The sequence below is a fragment of the Erithacus rubecula genome (assembly GCF_903797595.1).
Source record: "Erithacus rubecula genome assembly, chromosome: 6".
Lineage (NCBI taxonomy): Eukaryota > Metazoa > Chordata > Aves > Passeriformes > Muscicapidae > Erithacus > Erithacus rubecula.
In genome coordinates, this window is record NC_136688.1 from 5,607,810 (window position 1) to 5,627,762 (window position 19,953).

The 19,953-nt window shown below is 37.4% G+C and overlaps 1 protein-coding gene across 6 annotated transcripts in view; it reads right to left on the reverse strand.

Moving 5' to 3' along the window:
- The window catches only part of OTOG (otogelin), an 89,299-nt gene that overhangs the window by 57,919 nt on the left and 11,427 nt on the right, over positions 1-19,953 (reverse strand). For all 6 annotated transcript variants that reach the window (XR_013774709.1, XM_079309605.1, XM_079309604.1 and 3 more), the window contains 13 exons: positions 19,506-19,636; positions 18,543-18,649; positions 17,544-17,653; positions 16,620-16,745; positions 15,380-15,488; positions 14,507-14,553; positions 13,881-14,026; positions 8,398-8,530; positions 7,236-7,413; positions 5,406-5,530; positions 4,290-4,502; positions 2,581-2,746; positions 2,019-2,093 (listed from right to left, as the gene is read on the reverse strand). Coding sequence is in view for 5 of the 6 variants with exons in the window: in XM_079309605.1 (XP_079165731.1) it covers positions 2,019-2,093; positions 2,581-2,746; positions 4,290-4,502; positions 5,406-5,530; positions 7,236-7,413; positions 8,398-8,530; positions 13,881-14,026; positions 14,507-14,553; positions 15,380-15,488; positions 16,620-16,745; positions 17,544-17,653; positions 18,543-18,649; positions 19,506-19,636 (1,666 nt within the window). In the remaining variant the exon portion in view is untranslated. The remainder of the gene's footprint in view (positions 1-2,018; positions 2,094-2,580; positions 2,747-4,289; positions 4,503-5,405; positions 5,531-7,235; positions 7,414-8,397; positions 8,531-13,880; positions 14,027-14,506; positions 14,554-15,379; positions 15,489-16,619; positions 16,746-17,543; positions 17,654-18,542; positions 18,650-19,505; positions 19,637-19,953) is intronic.

A 19,953-nucleotide genomic window follows, 5' to 3' on the forward strand; every position in this document is an offset into this window, starting at 1 on the left:
CTAACCTGGTAGCAGCTCCTATTGCAACTCATTGTCAAGGAAAACTGTGGCAGTGCTGGCTGAGTTTCAGGTCCTGGTCTTCACTAGAGAACCCAAGGGCATCAAATCCAGCTCTATTTCCCCATTCTTTGGCAATGCCTAGAGCATCCCCAGGACTCCTATGGCTGGTCAGGAGATTCAGAATCAATTTCTATAGGTGCTACAGCCTCCCTGTGAACACATTTGGAGTTGTGTAGGGACCCAAAGCCCTGCAGGGAAAGTGCTCAAGGACTGCACAGTATAGCTCAGGCAAGAGGAAAAGGACAACCAAAAAGAACTGAGGAAGCCTACTCAAAGGCTGATGCAACATCAGTGAAGATATTTAAACAACTGGTTGAAAGCAACAGAGAAGAAAAGCCATTCCATAGAGAAGAAATTCCAATTTGAAAGTGGGAAGTTCCAAAGATGAAGCAATTGAGAGGAATAAAGGATGGGTGAATATAATAAAGATCATAATTTTTTCTACTAGGAAGTGGCAGAAAAAAGATCTTCATCACATAGTATTTTTTCCCAGTTCATCCACACATGCCTTTCATGATTCCTAATGTCTTACTTAGCACAAGGCAATTCACAGGAGCTGACAATCTGTAGCTCTACATTTGAAAGTCTTTCCTCTCAACAGATCTGTATATAGCCTTATTTAAAAAAACAACTCCAGCAAAAATCATGACTAAATGGAGACACAGATCTCTAATTCTAGCTAAAATCCTAGTAGTTATAAACCAGTAGATTTTAATTTTATTAAGAAACATAAGTTGCCAGATCCAAAAAAATTCCACTGAAATCAAAGGATTTTTGTCTACAGCAATTTTATAAAAACATTTGTGGACAACCACATGATCTGCATTCAACCATATATATATTCACCACATGGGTCAGCAATATTAACTGAACTAGACCTTGCAGGAGGAGGATTGAAGATTTACCAGAAGCCCCTTCTTTTGACTGTTAGGCACATTCTGTAAATAGAAAGACCTTGGAAGGGCAGGAAACAGGGCACCCATCCTCTGCAGAGCCCCATATGCATAATGGGCTGGGCTGCCTGGCACACTTAGGAAATTTGCCCTAAGGTAAAAAAATAAGCTAACTTGATGAGTAATATATAGATTTATAATAATCAATATTTATGGGCTGCTGACATGAGTGAGAAAGGTTGTGTGTGCTTGCTAAATGCCCCAATTGCAATAGGAGTCTGACAACACCAATCTCTGATGTGGCCTTTGTAACAAACTAAAGTAATACACTGATCTGTCACAGGCATGATTTGGTCTGCTCTGCTTTTAATTAAGTGCTGTAATAACTGATACAGGCAGTGTGAGCTCAGATATGATTTCTGAAAGCTTGTTATTTACAGAACTTGTCATCCACATTACTTAACCTTCTCCAGACAGAAATAACTATTGAAAAGGACACATCTGGCAGGAGCCAGGATCATCTAACAAGCTCTCTTCTTTAATGTCACGACTGCAATGATGCAAATGGAAGAGCAAGAGACAAGAACAAATGCCAAATGTAAGGAACAATAACAGAGCTGCTAATTTACCACTGGCTGCAGCTGACTGTTTGTGTTGTTTCTTAGGTGATGAAAGCCACATTGGTGTTTAACAATGATTCTATACTAGTGGAAGACAGATTCTTAGTAATTCTTCATAAATGGATTTAGAATCTGGCAAAGGGAAGGAGAATAGCAATGAAGACCCATAGAAAGTCAGGAAATGTCTGTGCTTTTCTGGAGCTCTTCATATTAGTATGGATATAAGAAATTATAGTGCACTACAATATATTGCATTAAAAAGCACAGTAGCCTGAAAAGCCTGAGTTCTAAAGGATCTTGGTCAAACACAGAAAAAACTGGTGCAGGTTTATTCTGCAGCTTTCATTAAAAATAACTAAAACAAAAACACAACAAATTAGCCAAGATTATTTGATAGAGCTCTTAAAGTGACACAATTTACGTGAAAAACAATTTTTTATCTTACCATTTGCCTAAAGATGTCATGACATGTTCTCCAGGGGGATAGTCAATTCCTTGAAAATAACATGGGCATTCTTTTCTGAAATAGAGGAAAACCAGATAACTAATTAACCCAAACTGAAAAAAAGAAGATAGAATTCCCACTGATTTAACTGCTGTTCAAATTTCAGTTGCTTTGTTGGTTTTGGTAAGGTTTTTTGGTTAAGGGCTGGTTTGTTGTTGTTTGGGGTTTAGCTTTCAAACAAAGAAATTGATCTCAAAACTGCCATATAACTCAAGCACATTTCAGTAGGAAAATGGAATCTTATGTTTCGTATCTCTCATATTCCAAAAAACCAGATGGAATGAAACAACCAGCACTGATGACATCAGATGAGGGTCCATGTTCTAGAAAAGCTATTTTTGATCAACACAGACATTGGTTCTGTATAATTCTAAGAGATCCTGTCAAGTTTACAGAGGCATAGCATCTAAAAGGGGACAAGTTAATTACCTCTCCTCCCTGACTTACAGCTCTGGTGGTCTGAAACAGAGAGTGTGACCACCAGAGCTGCAACTTTACCCACCTCTGTACACATCTCTCAGTCTTGGTATCCAAATACATTCCAGGGGGACAAGCACAGCCTTCAACACAATCACTGCTGCATGTCTCTGGCACAGACAGGGCTTGGCAGGTTCTGCCACAGGTAGATACACAAGTACTGTACTCCTTTGTGTCTTCACATGAAAGAGCTGCCCAAAGGAAACAAATCTCTCAGATTACGCTGCAGGAGACTCAAGCACCTCCCAACAGTTTGCTGATAAACATCTCCATTCTTTCGTTCCCAATCACATTAAATTCCACTAAAATTGCTATCTTGGCACTATGCTGTGTAAACTACAGGGATGTAAATCCACAGTAATAACAAGTGCAAGGAGTCTGTGCAGTTAATCCAGATTTATACTGTGGAAACCAAACAGCTGAAGCATTTTTGCCTCTAACTCTGAATAGATTTGGCACTCATGCATGGGCTTTTGGAAATGCACAGCACCCTAAAAAAAAAACAAACTTAAAAGCTTTAAAGAAAACACATGTACTTTACAGATATTTCACAATACCACATTAAATTTTCTTTTTTATATATATATTATCTGTGTCTTATAAAGCTTTACCAAAAAAAGACTGAAGCTATTGAAATACTAACAGATTCATATATTTTAAATGTGATAGGCATGACTTGAAATACACTATAAGAAAATTATACTTGTTTCCAGAGAAATCAAATAAAATAAAAGGGCTTGAATGACTCATTCAGTCATAAGTGGACACAACCATTCATGCCATTATAAATGGAAACAAAGCAGTCTTGTCAAATATACAGATACCCCACCTTGAGATGTTTAAGATGGACCAACTCAATCCTCTTTATCATGCATTACACCATGGATAATTATATGATGTGATGACAACTGCTAAATGTTAAGTTCTTGAACATTCCTCAGAAAAGAATTATCAGAATTGTTAATAGAGACAGACCTAGAGGTGTCAGTTTAAGGTGGTTTGACAAGGTTTCCAATTCTATACTTTTTTAAAATGTATGTGAGGGACCACTAAAAATTGATATAAACTAAAGAATTTAATATTATCCTTTGCTTGTGAGGCTTTATGGAGTAGATAACAGATGCACCTTTATAAAGATATGTATGTTCTAAATTCTTATATTCATTTTAAACTAAATAACAAAACCAAGTTTCAACACTTGCTTCAGCACTTTGCATTTCAGTGTCACTGACAGTAAGAGAATAAGCCAAGAGATTGTCAGACAGCAGAAGTCAACAGTAATCCAACTAAAACTGCTAAATACTATCATTCTTTATCTTGTTCATTTAAATAATTAGATAAACCTAGCATCTACAAGGGAAAAATCTATTCATGCAGTTCATGAGTAATATCTATATGGTATGAGATAGGCAATGCCATATAATAAGGACAGACATTTTGAATTCTGTATACATTTAAAGTCCTCCAACTACTTAAATATTTTTAATGTTTCATAAAGTCAAAGGACTACAGAAAGTAAAATATAAAGGAAGAATCCTCCAAAAATACTGGTACGAATTCCATCTTGACAGAAGTTTTTTTTAAAAAAAAGAACCTTGCCCTGTGCATACAAGGTCACACTACAATTAATCTTTTTATCATTTAAAAGTTTGTATTGATTTAATTTAATTTTCTGATTGTGTCTAACGTCCTCAGGCAGTAATTATTTAAGTCTAGAAGTGAAAAGGAACTCACCACAATCTGGGACAGCTCCTCTGAAATCGATTACAACTCCAAACCTTCGGCAGTGATGAGCGTAATGAGCCAGAGCAGAGCAAAAACAAGTCTGTCCACATTTGCAAGTGTCTCTTCTGCACTGCTCAAAATAGGGAACAGGACTCAAATAGGGGTAGCATGGAGCAAAAAGATCTTTCGTAAGGATGCTACAAGCTTCCGCTGCATAAGAGGCTACACAAATAACAGATTAAAAACTGTTTCAGTGAGGGAGTTGAAAAAGACTCAGAACAAAAAGTGTCTTCTATACAATGCAACCAATCATGGTTATATATTGCCACATTTTTTTATCTTTGGTATCTATACAGCTGTACCAAAGGACTGACATTCATGTCCCAACCTGTTACCAAGAATGGAGCTTTTTAGCACTGCACAAAGTTAAATACTCAAAAGACAGGTGATGTTGTAGCAGGAGACATGACAATTCCCTAGAACTGCTGAAATTACAGGGAAAACCTTAATATTGTATACCTCTATGTTTTTACAAGTGTCAAGTGTCCAATACAAGAAGTGGTGGGAGTTGTGAAATAGATATGACTGATGATCTGCAAAGTTTATTATTAAAGGATGACTTAGAGACCATCTCTGGTCCTCATGGCATCAGCATTTTATCCCCACTAAACTTTTTCAGCTAAATCTAAAGGCTGGCAGTGCATAAGCATCTTTCTCCTACTCATTCTCTTCCATAGCAGACAACTAAATCAAGTATTTTTTTTTCCAGTATTTTCCAGTATTTTCATTTTTTAAAAAAAATGAATACTGCAATAGTTTTGTGTCTCCATCTTAACTAGCAGCATCATCAATACAAGACATTCTACCAAAATTTAATGCATGTCTAACTTAACACAGTGTAACTGCAAACCAGAAATTATGAATTTCAAGCACCTCTGCAAGAATTACTAAACCCTTGAATAATACACAATGTGATTTCTTAAAGGAATTGGATTGAGCTGCCTCTATACTGCCCCTACTCAATAGGTAGGACTGGTTATTACTGTACCTGACCCAGCTAGGGAAAGGGCACAGGTGCACTAAGCAGAAATGCATTTGCAGTCAGAAGCTGCCCTCACTGCCCACCTGCCTGCAGATGAACATCACACGGATCCACCTGCGAGCTGTCCTGCACATGAACACACGCCGATGAAGTTTTCCATGTGTTTCCAAACAGCTCTGGAGTGCTCTCTGTTACTCCAGCTGGAGATCTTTTACAAAACAGAAGTCAGTCAGAAAAGGTGTAGTGAATTCACAGCTCCTCTTTCAGCTCCTCTTTCACTATTCCATACTCTCATTCAATCGCCCATAAAACTGTAATCATAAGTTTCAGGACTCCTTTTTTTTTTTTTTTTTTTTTTTTTGATAGAGGCCCCAGGAAAAAAAAGATGTCCTCTAGATGCTTTTAAAGAAAGAAAATATTAAAATAGACCAAATTCCATTTTTATAAGACAGCAGAGAGCATCACTGTCCAGATAATTTGCACCACCTTATTTGTCCTTTTGGCTCCTTAGTGATATCCGACCCATTTTTAATCTCTCCTCTACCTATATTTTCCTGTCTGATACTGACTTTCCAGGCTCTTTACTCCTTGCAGGAAAAAGAAAAGAAAAACCCAAGTTCCAGAAATATAACTGCAAAAGCAATTGAACAGATGAGGCCTAGGTAATAGAAGCTGAACAATAAGGACTTTGATCAGAAGAACCAAAGCACAGTAACTTTGTACCCAGAGAATGGTCAAAACTGTGCATTTTAATATGGTGTTATACTTGAGGGAAAAGACTGCATTAGGAACACAGTCAGGAGTATTCCCACTGGAAAAGCAGCTGGGAGTGAAGGTGTTACAAAAGACACCACTGCCTATGGCAAGTCTCTCAGATCTGTTGTGGATCAGGCTGTGCACATATCAAGATGCCTTGATACCATATTCTGTATCATGCCTCAGCACAATTGGTAAGATCCCAGCTTTAAGGGCTGTTTTTACACGTATCAACTATTGTACAGCTTCTCATTTGCATGACAGCAATCCAAAGACTCAAAAATACACTACAAAACTACCTGTCAAACAGATAAATATTTTAAATAGTTTTACATAAATAATATCTCTTCATTGAAATGTTATGAATTTCCTAGTCTCATGATAAATAACAGTCTGATAATACTTTTTAATCTGTAACACTGAAACAGTTCAAAACTCCACAGGTATATTTGTGTCTTTTTAAATGGGAACTATAATGAAAAGCTTTTCCATTTTTCAGTTACTTTTGAGTTAGAAAAATTCCAGCTCTTCTGAGAGCATAAAGTTTTCTACTATTTATTTTTTAAATCCTGTTGTGTCCTAAATTTGTGTTCTTCCCCTAGCACCATTAGGCTACTCTAATCCACTGGAAGCCAATTTGTTCTTTAGTGTCTGTGAAACATACATTGCAAAGAAACTGGGCAAACAGCAGCTTTGATTATGGTGCTTGGGCAGCCCTGCTGCACCACAGTGAAGGGAATCTCAGGCAGCAGCCAGTTCCTATTGCTGGTCTGCAGGCACTGAACAATGGGGGCTCTGTCAGAGACAGTAAATTAGGGCTAGCAGAAGAAAATAAGAACAGGAAAGAGATGGAGTCCTGCAGAGAGGCAGAAAGCTCCTTATATAGGCCACTCCATATTTTTCTGGTAAAATAGCCCTTGTGCATCACATGCGTCACAAGAATTTTATATTAAAATATTTTGAGCAAAATAGCTTGATAGCTGAAGCTACAGATTTTCTGTTAGCAAACTGAATCCTACTATCTATCTCACTAATGAAAAACTTCAAAATAAATTGTTCTTGGTATCAATCCTTTCAGCTTCAGTGCACACTTGATCTACCACTCTAACTACAGATATCCATATCCTGGCAGACAGAAATCCTGCAGTTGTGCATACAGAAAATCATCCTCTGTGTTGCCATTGAAGGTTCCACAAAGGCCCACGGTGTCGTCCTTCCACCGTTCATCCACTTGCAGGTACAGCCTCAGCCCCTCTCTGTCGTAGAGGATCTGCAACCCCATCTGTGTCTTCACTTGCAGAAATACAGAGGAGAGTTTCCGGATTTCAAATAACTCTGGGGAGTAAAAACAGACATTGTTGAAAGGCAAATAAAACCTGCTTGAAATTTACATTTGGTTTCTTGTCATTTCACTGGTCTTGGTTTAAATCACTTTTACGTAAGTTGTTTTCCTGTTAAGGCCCTATTTTCCTCTAAACATGGATTTTGCATGAAAGGTTATACTGATTCAAACTTTAAGAACAAAACAAGAAACCTGCGAGGCTCACCATGTTTTTAAAATTAATTGTGAGCTCACTGAAATATCCACAACGGTAAACTACATGAAATCAATGCAAAGATATAAACACTGCAGACCACTTGGTGTAGACAAACTAATCTTAAAACCAGGAACACAATTCCTATGCTAAAAATTTTTTGTGAAATTCTAAAAGAGCCAAAGCCTTGCAGGCATCAAATGTATGGATGATTTGCATGCCAAACTCTCATTAAAGATAAATCTCAGTCATATATTCCTATGCAGAATTTCAGATACCTTCAGGACAAAGAGATTTAAAAACTCAGCAAAAAGAAACAGTATTTTTTTCGTCTGAAAATACATAGCTCATCTCTAAGGGTCAGTAGGGTTCCTTCTGCTTAAATTTACATGAGTCACTTACAAAAATGGGAGACAAAATGATTCAGTTCAAGAATCAGAGGAATTTTCCCCAAGCAAGAACTAAAAAAGAGCAAATTTTCCCCAAGCAAAAACTAAGAAAATGTGAGGGATGGCATTTGGACTTGTTAAAATAAACAAAATTTTAATGGAAGAGACAAATAGCCCAATGCAGCTACTGCACAGCTCCTACCATTAGTGTAAAAAGTACATCAAGAGTTAATTTGTGAAGCATTTAGTAAGAAATGACAATACTGACACTAAAATATGCCTTTTAACTTCAGTATGTTAGCAATATTGACACTACCACAACACTTACAAACATAATTGAAACACTGCTCTAGTATTTCATGATAAGAGTTATATGCTCATGTTTTATTCCTTACCATCTGCATAAGGCAGGTTAATTTTGTACTGGTCATAGATCAAAACATCTCCTGAATGAGTCAGAGTCACTTGCCTCTTGGGGTCCTGCTTAAGAATAAGGCTGACAGATTGGATACATGCTCCATCCTGGTTCTGCAAGTCAGAGAACAGCAAACAAGAGGAGTTATACTTAGTGGGGATTGACAATTCAAGTGCACTTCTTAGCAGAGTGCACTTATGAAACATACAGCTTTACAGCTAAGTAAGAAAAAGCAGCATTTTGAATGATTTCCCATGTGTCTATAATAATAACAACATTAACCTGCTCTGCAAATACAGTGCAGAAATGGGATTTGGAAAGAGAAATTTAAACAATTCTCACATAGCTTAGTGCCAAGACACACACAATTCATGAGACAGCCTGATTAAAGACTCACTGAGGCTGAGTTGATGCTCACTAACAATGCTGCATCATCTATAGAGCAGTGCACCAAACTCCAGATTTGTACTTTAATGTGTTCTGATATCCCAGGTTCTTTTAAAGCATATTTTAAGACAAAAAACTCCTTTAAAGGGAAACATTAATGAAAGACAGAAACATCTTGTGAATCATTATTTAAACAGCACTTAAGTTCATTGTTTCTGAGGGGAGTTGTAGAGTAGAGCATGTTCACAAGCTCTGTGGATGATATTGATGTAGGACAGACAGCATCATGACAGCATATAGTGTCACAAAATCCAACTGACCCAGCTTGCTTCTTGCTGCTACCATTGCTTATTCTCATTTACATTTCATTTCTCCAAGTCAAAATGTCATATAGAAAAAAAACATGAGTAGGAACACTGCATTGCAGTCTGGATGAAACATTCTTAAAAAATAAAATCCTAGACCAATCCCATTTACTTGTACACCCACATTCTTCAGTGAAACTTTTAATTGTCAACAGTACCAAAAGCAGCTAAAATTCTACAACAAATACACCTCTATTAACTAACTTGGAAACAAGTCAGAGCAGTGATTAATAGAAGTCAGTTACAATCAAAATTTTCAGGACTTCCACTTTCCAGAGTAACTACAGGTGCTTCAGCTTCCAATGTCAATATGGAAAGAATGCTTGTTAAAGCATTTAGATTAATTACAGTAGATGAACAGATTTTTATTAACAGGCTGAATTTGATCACTATTTAGTTTTTTAAAAAGCTAAATGTTTTATCAAAGAGAATCGGGCACAGGTGGATCGAGAGATGACTTGAACTTCCCCATGTCAGCATTGACCTTGCTACATGATAAAAAGCATAAGAATCCCAGTCTACATTTTAGACCAATTGATCTAGAAGGAAATTGGGTTTATGACACCCCATACTACACTCAAATCTCATTACCATAGCTTGAGACACCAACTTATTTACACTGGCTGGATAAAGTTGAAAGTGTCCATTCCCTGCCATCTACAGACAAAAGGGGGAAGCACCCAACTCCTGTTTCTTCTGTTCAGCCTCCTCCACTGCAAGGCCTTGTACCCATTTAACAGCTATTCCAGAACAATGACAAAAATTTGGTCTGCTCTTGTCAGACTATTTGTTCATTTTATTCTCATCTCAATTACACGTCTTCGATGTCCTAACACTGCAACAAAAACATCTCTTATCAACACCACTTTGAATACAAATTCAAAACCAGAACATACAGAGATATGTCTGAAATCACTTGGTCAAAGAACAGTCTGGGTCTCCCTGCAGAAAATTCCACATTGATTGGATCTGGAACTGTGCTGCAGCCAAGGAATAACCACCAGAGGGGTTGGAGGCTGCATTATTCAGCCTCCAGTGAAGTCATGGCTAATGGTGAAACAGTAAAGTTTCAAGCAACTTCAGTGCTGAAAGAGGCACTGAAGATATAGTCAAGATAACTTTAGGACAGTTGCACAAACATCAAAATTATACAGTGAATGGCACCATTAACAGTGTAATGACATAAGAATGTTCAGCTCAAAGCTCTACACTTTTATTCAACTCTCTGACCTTCACTGGGACTTGTCCAATACAGGGCAAAAGCTACCCTGCTTGTTGAAAATCATTCCTAGACCTGCAAGCATCTCTGGACAGTACCATGTGGCTCTGACAAATGCTGAACTAGCAGCAGAGCACCTCTTCAAATGCCATGGAGACAAGTATCCACAATGGTGTGCAAAGATTAAAAACTACATGCAGAATTTTCCTGTCTCTAGATAATGATGCAAAAGTGACCTTTCAACAGCAGATGAAATGATAAAATTAAGCTCAAAAATAGGAAATTATTAAAGTAACTGGAGATATGCCACCACCTCAACCAGCTCTCCTGGAGTGACAATGAAGACAGACATCTACCTTGTAAAGCCATGTGCTTGTGGCTTATCTTGCTGTCTTGCCTCTTTTCTAAGAAATTAGGTTTCTGTTCATTTCAGTCAGCAACAATGACTGCAAATTGACAATATTTTGGTCTTTTACAAAGCTGAATAAAAGGACAGCAGGTGGCATGAAGAACAAAGGAGAACCAAGAGAACAACCCTACATAGTATATACATTATCACACAGCATCAACAAAAGCTTTTTTATTCTTTCAGGCTTAAACTGAAGGAGAAATTCTGCCTGACAATTGTTCTCTGTTCCAATAGACTGCTTCTTTCACAGCACTGCCCCTGCCAGCTTTTGGCAGGCATTTTCACAGGAATGGCCATTTCTCTCACTAGAGACTTGAAAAAAAAAAAAAAAAAAAAATCTATATTCAGAAGACCTTCTCATCATACAAACTACAAAGCCAGTGAGGGTGTCACCTGAAACTCAGATAAGGTTAAGCTGTGCTGATCACTTGACTGATTCTCCTTCCAGAAAGTGCTTAAACAAAATTTCACATCGTTTTGAAATAACTTGTTGCCTGATGACTGTTTATGTCACCAGCTCTGAGGCTCAGAATGACTGGATTCTTTGTGATACAGAAAGCTAAAATCTCCCCAGGTATTTTCTTTCCACATTTTCTAGTCTCTTTGAATGAGATGGGAGTGATAAGGCTTTTTTAAAGAAGCACATAAATCTCAAACCATCAAGAAATATGAGATTCCACATTACAAATCTTTTAGCTTCCCATTTCAATTCATTAATTTTAATAAATGGGAAAAAAAAGATAATGGAGAGTGCCTGGGGAACTGAAAAGCAGCTCTTCTGCCAAGTGGTACCAGCTGGTTGATAATTAGACACTTGAATAGCTGCACTGAAGCCCCACATTCTTGTATTATACTACAAAAACTGTTCTCACTACCCTCTTACCACCTGCACACTGATAATTAAATTAGCAGCACCTAGCCCTGGGACATATCCCATAATCCTCTGATTACCCACCTGATTGTTGACATCCAGACTGCTTTACTCAGACCTCTGTAAAATCTATACCTGCAGGGGCTGATCAGGCTACCTTTGCTAAAGGCTGGGTGAAGTATGTAGCCCAATGTGCAGTAGAAGCCAAGATAATCTGGTTTTTTTTCAACTACAAACCACCTGGACACTATACACAACCACTTTCCTCAAAGCTTCTTGGACTCTGCAAAATTCTAACACTATGACACTGACTGAATAGATGCATGTTTCTCAAGCTACTCTTTTTTTTTTTTTTTGTAACTGAGATGAGACTAACTTTATCAGCTCCTCAGGATTCCAAGGTTAGCACAGAATGAAATCAGCCAAACCTGCTAAAATAAAACCAAGCCAACCAAGACATGCACTTGAAGTGGGGCATTGTAACAACAACCAAATACATCTTGAAACAGCCTCAATCTTCCTATAAAATGGAAATACTAGCAGGATCACAAGAATAAGGCACACAGAGGTTAAAGCCTAGAAGTTTTTAAAATGTTCATGTCCTTGCCAACATTTCATCTCACAGCCTTCACTGTAACTTTTCTAGCTCAAAGAGCTAAAGGCTGTTAGAGTGTTATACAGCAATTTTATGTGCTACCCAGAAAGCCACTTTTTCAATAGTGGTTACTTCTAGACCCTGTCACATATCTCACCTTTTGTCCTGATACACTTCTCCTAGGAACCATAGAAGAGACATTTATTTGTTAATCATCAAATTTCAAAATCTTCAAAACTGTCTCTATCCAGTTATTTTTCTTACCTCCCAACTTCTACCACTGAGATGAGGGGACTCCCTGCACTTACTCTCCTATCTCTTACCAGAATTGAAAATAAATAATTTATATTACAATAAGCTTGTCACTGCAACTTTGCTCTAACTTCCTACTTAAGTCTTCTCTGTCATCCAGAGAAGCAGGTCAAAATGCAGAAACAGACTACTGAAATACACCTTTAGAAAGTGTAGCATGACAACTTACATAACCATTTCATTTCCCCAAGGAAATCTCAAGTGCATGAACAATAGAAACTGCAGAGAAGAGTGACTGCGATCGTTAATGTAAAGGACTTATACATTTATTTAGAACACAAAAGAAAACTAATGTAGTTACCTCCACAGAAGTACAAAGTAATGGTGCTGTATCTGATTTTATGTGAATTATGTAATAATGTGGGCCTAACATATATAGATGGTCCAAAATTACAGCAAAGTTATATTTAAGGCTAGATACACTTCAAATGCCTGCACAGTTTCTTCTAAATAAAAAATATTACAGAAGGTCATTGGTGATAGAACACAAATTTGGCCAAGATACAAACTCTTTCTCCTACTGCAAGTCCAGCAGCTTGAAAATCATGACTAATATAAATTTGGGCCAAATCCTGCCCTTACATGCACATGTAGAGCTCAGAGAGCTCTGATTCCAGAAGACAGCTAAGCTCAGTCACCTGCACTTCCCATTCCATATATGTATTTTTAGGATCTGTTCTATCTCGACATAACTTCCTGAAAATTATAAGCCCTATCAAGACAGTGAAAAAAAGACTCTGTAGTCAAAAACCTTACCAGTGTTCCATACCTCATGAGAAACAGAAAAGGTAAAAAATTCTCAAAGCTGTGTGAAAGCAAATCTCAGGATGGAGAAATACAAGAATGCTGGAGATGCAAGGGCAAGAAACAATAGGGCTGTGAGCTGTGTAGAGATAAGCCTAAGGAAAATATGTTAAGCAAGATAGTAGAAATATGTAAGCTTAATAATGAAGATTTATCCATTGTTTTAAGCTATTACAAACAAGCATTGTTCAAAGCATGATGTATGTATGGCTTCATTAATTGGCCTGAGCCTCACACAGAGTTTTATAATACTCAGAAATGCATACACAAAATAAAGGAAAGAACAGGTCTTGGACATAAGGTAGACACCTGTGACACCTGTGCAGAGCTTCAGAAACTTTCAAATATAAATAGGACCACCTTTAGAATCACCTTTAACAGCACCCTTAGTATCAGCTACACACACACACGGGCTTGTAGCTTGCTTTCTTAAATGCTTTTTACCCCTCAATTAACAGGCCCTTCAGGATCTAAAGGTTATAAGAAGGCTGCAAGTCCCACCTGTCCACAAGGAGCATTCTGCAGGGAGATGGTGAACATTCCAGAGGTGAGGCTCTTTGCCAGGATATACTGGCAGGTGGCTTGGAACGTGTATCTGCGCCCATCAAAGGTCACGAAGTGAGTGTCTCCTGAAACTGAGCACTCAGCTGGCAAACACAATAAATAATGTACATGAGCATGTGGTAAAGGCAGCATACTCACCACTGTGATTACTGCTGCAGAGTTCATACAGTCTGATACAGTCTATGACTTATAAAATTGTATTTATATTACAAGCAGGTATTAGGAACACTGTTAGGAACCAAAAATTTCCTTGCTTTTGTTATGGGGTTCCTACCAGATGCCAGGCCAGGATACCTGGACAGCTCCTCTCCTAGAAGGAGGCAATAAGATCTGTCATCCTTTTATTATGGGTATTTGATGTGTGGTTCTTAAAACTGATTTTCAGAAACATTAACACATTTAACTGATAAGCTGGGTCATTCTAATATTTCATCTACTGAGTGTGTAGATTGAAATAAAAATGCAAGTTACATAATAAAATGTCATATTAACATCTAAAAGTAGTATTCACTGAAGTAAGAACTGAGTTATCAAACAGATAAATATTCAAGACTTTCACATACCTGGACATGTAAAATTTGTACAGATCCACTTTCCTCCAACGCAGGTGCTGAAATCAAAACAAAAAGTTTTCATATTTTTATTCTGTGAATGATACACAGCTGGCCCTCAGTTGTTCCTCCTGAATTCCTTCTCTATGGAAGGAGCACCATGTGTCTAGAGTCTTACAAAAGGGTACAACAGAGTTGTCACTGTCTTTAGAATGGCTGGAAGCTTGTCACAAGGACATGATGATGTGGAATTTCCTCCATGCAACCAGAGCCACTAGCATTTCTTTTTAGCTCCTTAAAACCGTTAGAAAAGTTAAGGATTAATAACACTGAGAAGATAAAACACAAGCAACTTGAAACTATGACTTTTAAAGTTGGGGTGGAAAAGTTGTACATCTGCAAGTTCATCCATTTTCTTCAGTTAAGGTGATCCAATAAAAGGCATTTTCTCTTCCTATAAATTTTTCTTTGCAATTCATGAAATTAACTAAAAAATTCCAGAACAGCAACTTAAATGTCACAATTACGTTAAGCTCTTTATGTCCAAGGAGACAATGCAAACAGGAGACAAAATCAGCATCGTTCTCCAGTTAAGATTTTGAATTCTAGATTCTTTTTACTTTTAAGGGAGAGCTCCAAGTGAAAAAAAGCACTAAATATTACAGTATTCTCTGCAATATTTGTCATTTTCTCTTCTTACACTACTTGTTTAATAGTTTATCTTTTCCATAATTGCAAAACATATACAGAACAACAATCTTTTATGTAGAAACAGTGAGTACTTACCAAGTTGATCCAATTTTTAAGTGAAACAGGCCCCAAAAAAGCTGTTTCTTATGATCATTAAAGGACTTGGTTCACAATGTAAAAAGAAAAATTACTCACCAGTTATTACACTCTTCATAAACCACTGAACCCATTTGAAAGAAACTTCCATGGTAGTCACAAGGACAGTCTGCAGGCTTGACACACAGTTCATTTTCATAAATTAAACCTAGAAGAAATAAAAGAAAAAAAGTGATATTCATGACAATGGCTGACAGAGCACTAACAATTATATTCAAGAGCACCATCAATGGTCATTCACACATGATAATAAAACTCTAGACTATTTGTTAGTCATTTTCACCAAACAAATTGCATTTGAATTATATTAAATTATATTGCAGGGATCAAGTCACTAAATTTCTTAAGATACAGTAAACAGTGCAAATAACAAATATTTAATTACTGGGTGAGAGGGAGAGGAAAGCACAAACAAAATATGAAATCCAAACATATAGGCCATGCTGCTTTGAGTACCTTTGGGGTTTCTTCCAACATTTTCAAATCTTTGTCTCTATGGTCCTCATTTTACTGATTTTTTTTTTTCATTTTTTCCTTATTACTATAATAATTATTATTCTTTTCTGACCAGAGGAGCAGAAGAAAAAAAGGCCTTACCAAACCATAAAAGGCATAATTTATGACAAATATGATTAAGCTTATAAATAATCAGGGTACATATAAGAGGCAGGACTTGAAGATTCATTGCATAACTTTCTGTCCCCTTTTAGATGGAATTCCGTACTCAAACAGAAGCCAATAACCAGGAGAAAACTGGATACCAACATCTATGTTGGTGATGAGGGCAAAGTTTTAAAGACCACACTGCTAAACACCTCACTTACCAGAATCATAAAACAGTCTACAAACATCAGTATCCAAACCTGCTTCTGGCCACAGGAATGAGTTCTATGTCATGGTTTTGAGCTTTTCTAAGCACCCTAACCAGAAAAAAAAATAAATAAAACAAAAAAACACAAGCCAACAAAAACCAATCAGCAACCATCACAATCAGGAGTGTGCCTGCCCTGTAACAACACAGCAAACCTTGTTTTTCACTGAAATTGTGTAGCTCTACAGTTAGAATGTGAATCTGAGTCTAATTCTATTCCTACTTTTTATAGGGAGGAATAGGCTCTTGTCAGCAAGGAAAACAAGGTCAGCTACCACACAGCATTGGCACTCATTTTGCCAAGAGCTCCTGCTTTTAATCTAGTCAGGTTATGCAGGGATGTAAACTCAGGGAGGAGCAACCTGAGTGTTGATGGAGCCAGGTGTGTGTGTGAGGGGCAGAACTCACCATCTGGGCAGTAGCAGCCATCGATGCAGTGGAGCTCACTGCCTACACACTGAGATTGCTGGTGACACAAAACTGGGCAGCAGTTGATGCACTCACTGTAGGTCAAGGGCTCAGCACAGGGAATGACTGAAATACAGAAACAGGCAGAGGGATTGAAAGGTCTAGAGCTACTGTCACAGGGCTTAAATGGATTGCAACTCTTTCAGGTATGTATTTTCTGGCATGTCAGTTGAGTGTCTGCTCGCTAGATAAACATTGTCTAAAACAATGGCTTTCCTACCACAGAGAGAATTGATACACATTTACATATTCACATTCTCTCCATTAAAGGCCTTTTAAAAAAAAATAATCTTAAATTACATTTTCTCACAGAAGAGCTATTTAGATTCTCAGACCACCAACAGAAGCAGTGAGGACACCCATTAAGAGATTTTTGGAACTACTGTGGAAATCTTCTGTCATGGATGACAGCAGCTTTGGTGCTGTGTTCCAGCTAGGTGAACAAGTTAAATAACCTCTTTCAAATTTACTTTTACTCTATTTGTAGGATGAAGTTTTATGCAAGTGCAATTTAAATTTATTTTTAAGACCAGTGGCACACATTTCATACATCACAGAGCCACAAAGACCTCGACGATATTTGAAAGAGCAGCTCCATGAAAATAAAAAATTATTAATCACCTTAAAGAAACACACTGTAATAAACTTACTGCTTTAAATAAATTCAATATAAATTACACATATTAAAGAGAAAATCCAATGCATTTATGTAGTCTTGAAGTGAGCTTGACTCACTTAACAGCTTCATTAAGAATTATACGAATCCAAAATTGGAGAAAGGCAAAGAACTAAAACTATGAAGGGCACCCTATTCAAAATGCAAGGGCCAGGCAGCATTCCCAAGCACAAGAGCACAGGCATTACCACACTGCTGGAAGTGCACTCGCCATCCATGGAGGGGCTTTCCTGCTTGGGCACAGGCTCTGGCATACTCAGTGAGGGCTCGACACCAAGTTGCATCATCAGCTGCTGACCTTACACAAGTAAAAAATGACATTGTTTTGTGCTCCATTCAAAACACATACACTCATAACCTCAAATGCTACTGCAGGGCATTCACCCTGTGCTCTTCAAATCTACTTTAACAAGGTATTGTGCTGTTGGACCAGGTTAAAATCTTAAAAGGATAAAAAACATCCTTCTGCCACCCTTGAGCAGAGGTCATCAATAGAAGTATCAATACATTTGAGACCTGACACTATTTTTTCTGAAGAAATCCAGAAAAGCCAGAAATACAGCAATATAAAGAGACTTCAATAAAGGCCTTGATTTTTACAGAAGTAGTAACATCCTGTGGAAAACTCATTAGAAGGAAATGTAAGATTTCTACCAGTGAGCCTCCAGGGTACAAGAAATGGAAATTATCTTCTGACCTGCTTTATTTATTTATTTATTTAATATAACTAGCAGGTTCTGAAATGTTGGCATAAGTTCAAATGATTATCAAATTCCTCTTCTCAATGGATTACCATACAGCTTGCAGAAAATTACCCATTCACTATGGCTTTTTCATTATAGTAAGCAGGTTTTAGAATGGCAGAAAGCACCTAAGGATGTTGTACACTCAGAATTAAAACAGGTGACACATTTGGGGAGACAGACTAACACATCAGAAAAGTATCTGGGCCTGATTTGGTCATTCTTATACCAAAGAAAGCAGTAACAACTCCACAGCATCCCACAGCAGTAAAACTAGAACAAAAGTGAGAAAAGCAAGATAACAATGTTAGATAAAAACTTGCATGCTGAGAAAGCCACAAATCAGTTCATTTAACATTTATAATTCATTCTTATGAGAAAAGGACCATGCTTGTTTGGTTTTTTTTATAATAGCTTTGGAATTAGCCAAAAACATTCACTTACATGCAGAGATCATTTGTGCAGCTTGCCATAAAAGAAAGAGGACTCACATACTCATGACATTGTTTAAATGGGGGATGTAACAGGATATTACACAGAGCATATGCCCTCTGAAATGAAAGAGACAGCTGTTGTAATGAGGTTTTCAAAAATAAACATAAGCAGAAAAAGTTAGAATGCTGTGGAAAATCAGAATAGACGTCTGTCTGTGTCTAGGAATCACTTTCCTCTCACCAAATAGAAGCAGTGTTTAGCAACACACTGCTCCCCATGTCAGAGTTTCCATAACATTGAATCTTTAATCCAAGGTCACACCAGTGGCAGTAAAACACATCCCTTCCCCAAAAAAGGCACAGATAGTCTTTCAACTAAGCCAAGACAACCTGAAAAAAGTACTGATTTAAATTGAATTACACATTAAAAAGCAAGAGAAATAAACCAGAGCTGGCACCAGCTTTAGTTTCAAAGCACTTGAATTTCAGGGTTATATCCTGAAAATACTAATTGAAATAAAGAATTACTTCAAAGTCATGGAAAAAAAAAGCAACAATAATTGTCTTTTTAAACATTGGCAAATGATCTGTGCTCTGTTTTTGCATCCTTGCTTCTTTCTATCCTTCCTATAGATAAGTTCCAGAATCCCATATTTTACAACCTGTCACTCATGCAGCTTCATAGTCCAGCATTTCTATTGGCTGCTATGCAGACAGTATAATACTTGAAAAGATCAAGAATTAAACATGGAAGAAAAGGGAGTGGGGAGCAGTGGGGTAATGAAAAGACAAGGAAAGACCTGCTGCAAGCAAGCATTTTAATTAAACTATCCCCATAAAAAGTGAATAATTCCAGTCTCCTTCAAAGCATTAAAAGCTCTGAAACTATTCATTGAAAATCAAAATTAAGTCAAATTCTTGCTCCAATTAGAATCACCAGCTATGGCAATAATCCTTTTGTGTTGATGCAAACCTGCAGAGACTCATGGCTTTGTGTCAGGCACGGTGGCTCATTGAGAAGAGATTTATCCCAGTCAGGTGTTCCTTGTGGAGGATTTTCCTGCCAGCTCTCTACAAATTCTGTTACATCATCTGTCAGTTTTCCTGGACAAGACACACACACAGAGTCACACAGTGACTTAGAAGAACAGTGCTTCCATAGGATTTCCCAGGGAAACGTTTCAATAATCAAAGCACATCAAGAGAACACCTAACCCTTCCTACTACCAAGTGAATCAGCTGAAATCAATCTGGTCCTTTTAAGAAGCAAAAAATACTTTTAAAAGGAGCTACAGAAGTGGGCTTTCATATGGCATAAAGCAGATTACTCAGGCAATTTGGCAAGAAAGGGATTTAAGGGAAAAGGATCATGCCTGCCCTAATCCATCAGTGGAATTAATAAAAGAAAAGCTTTAATAAGA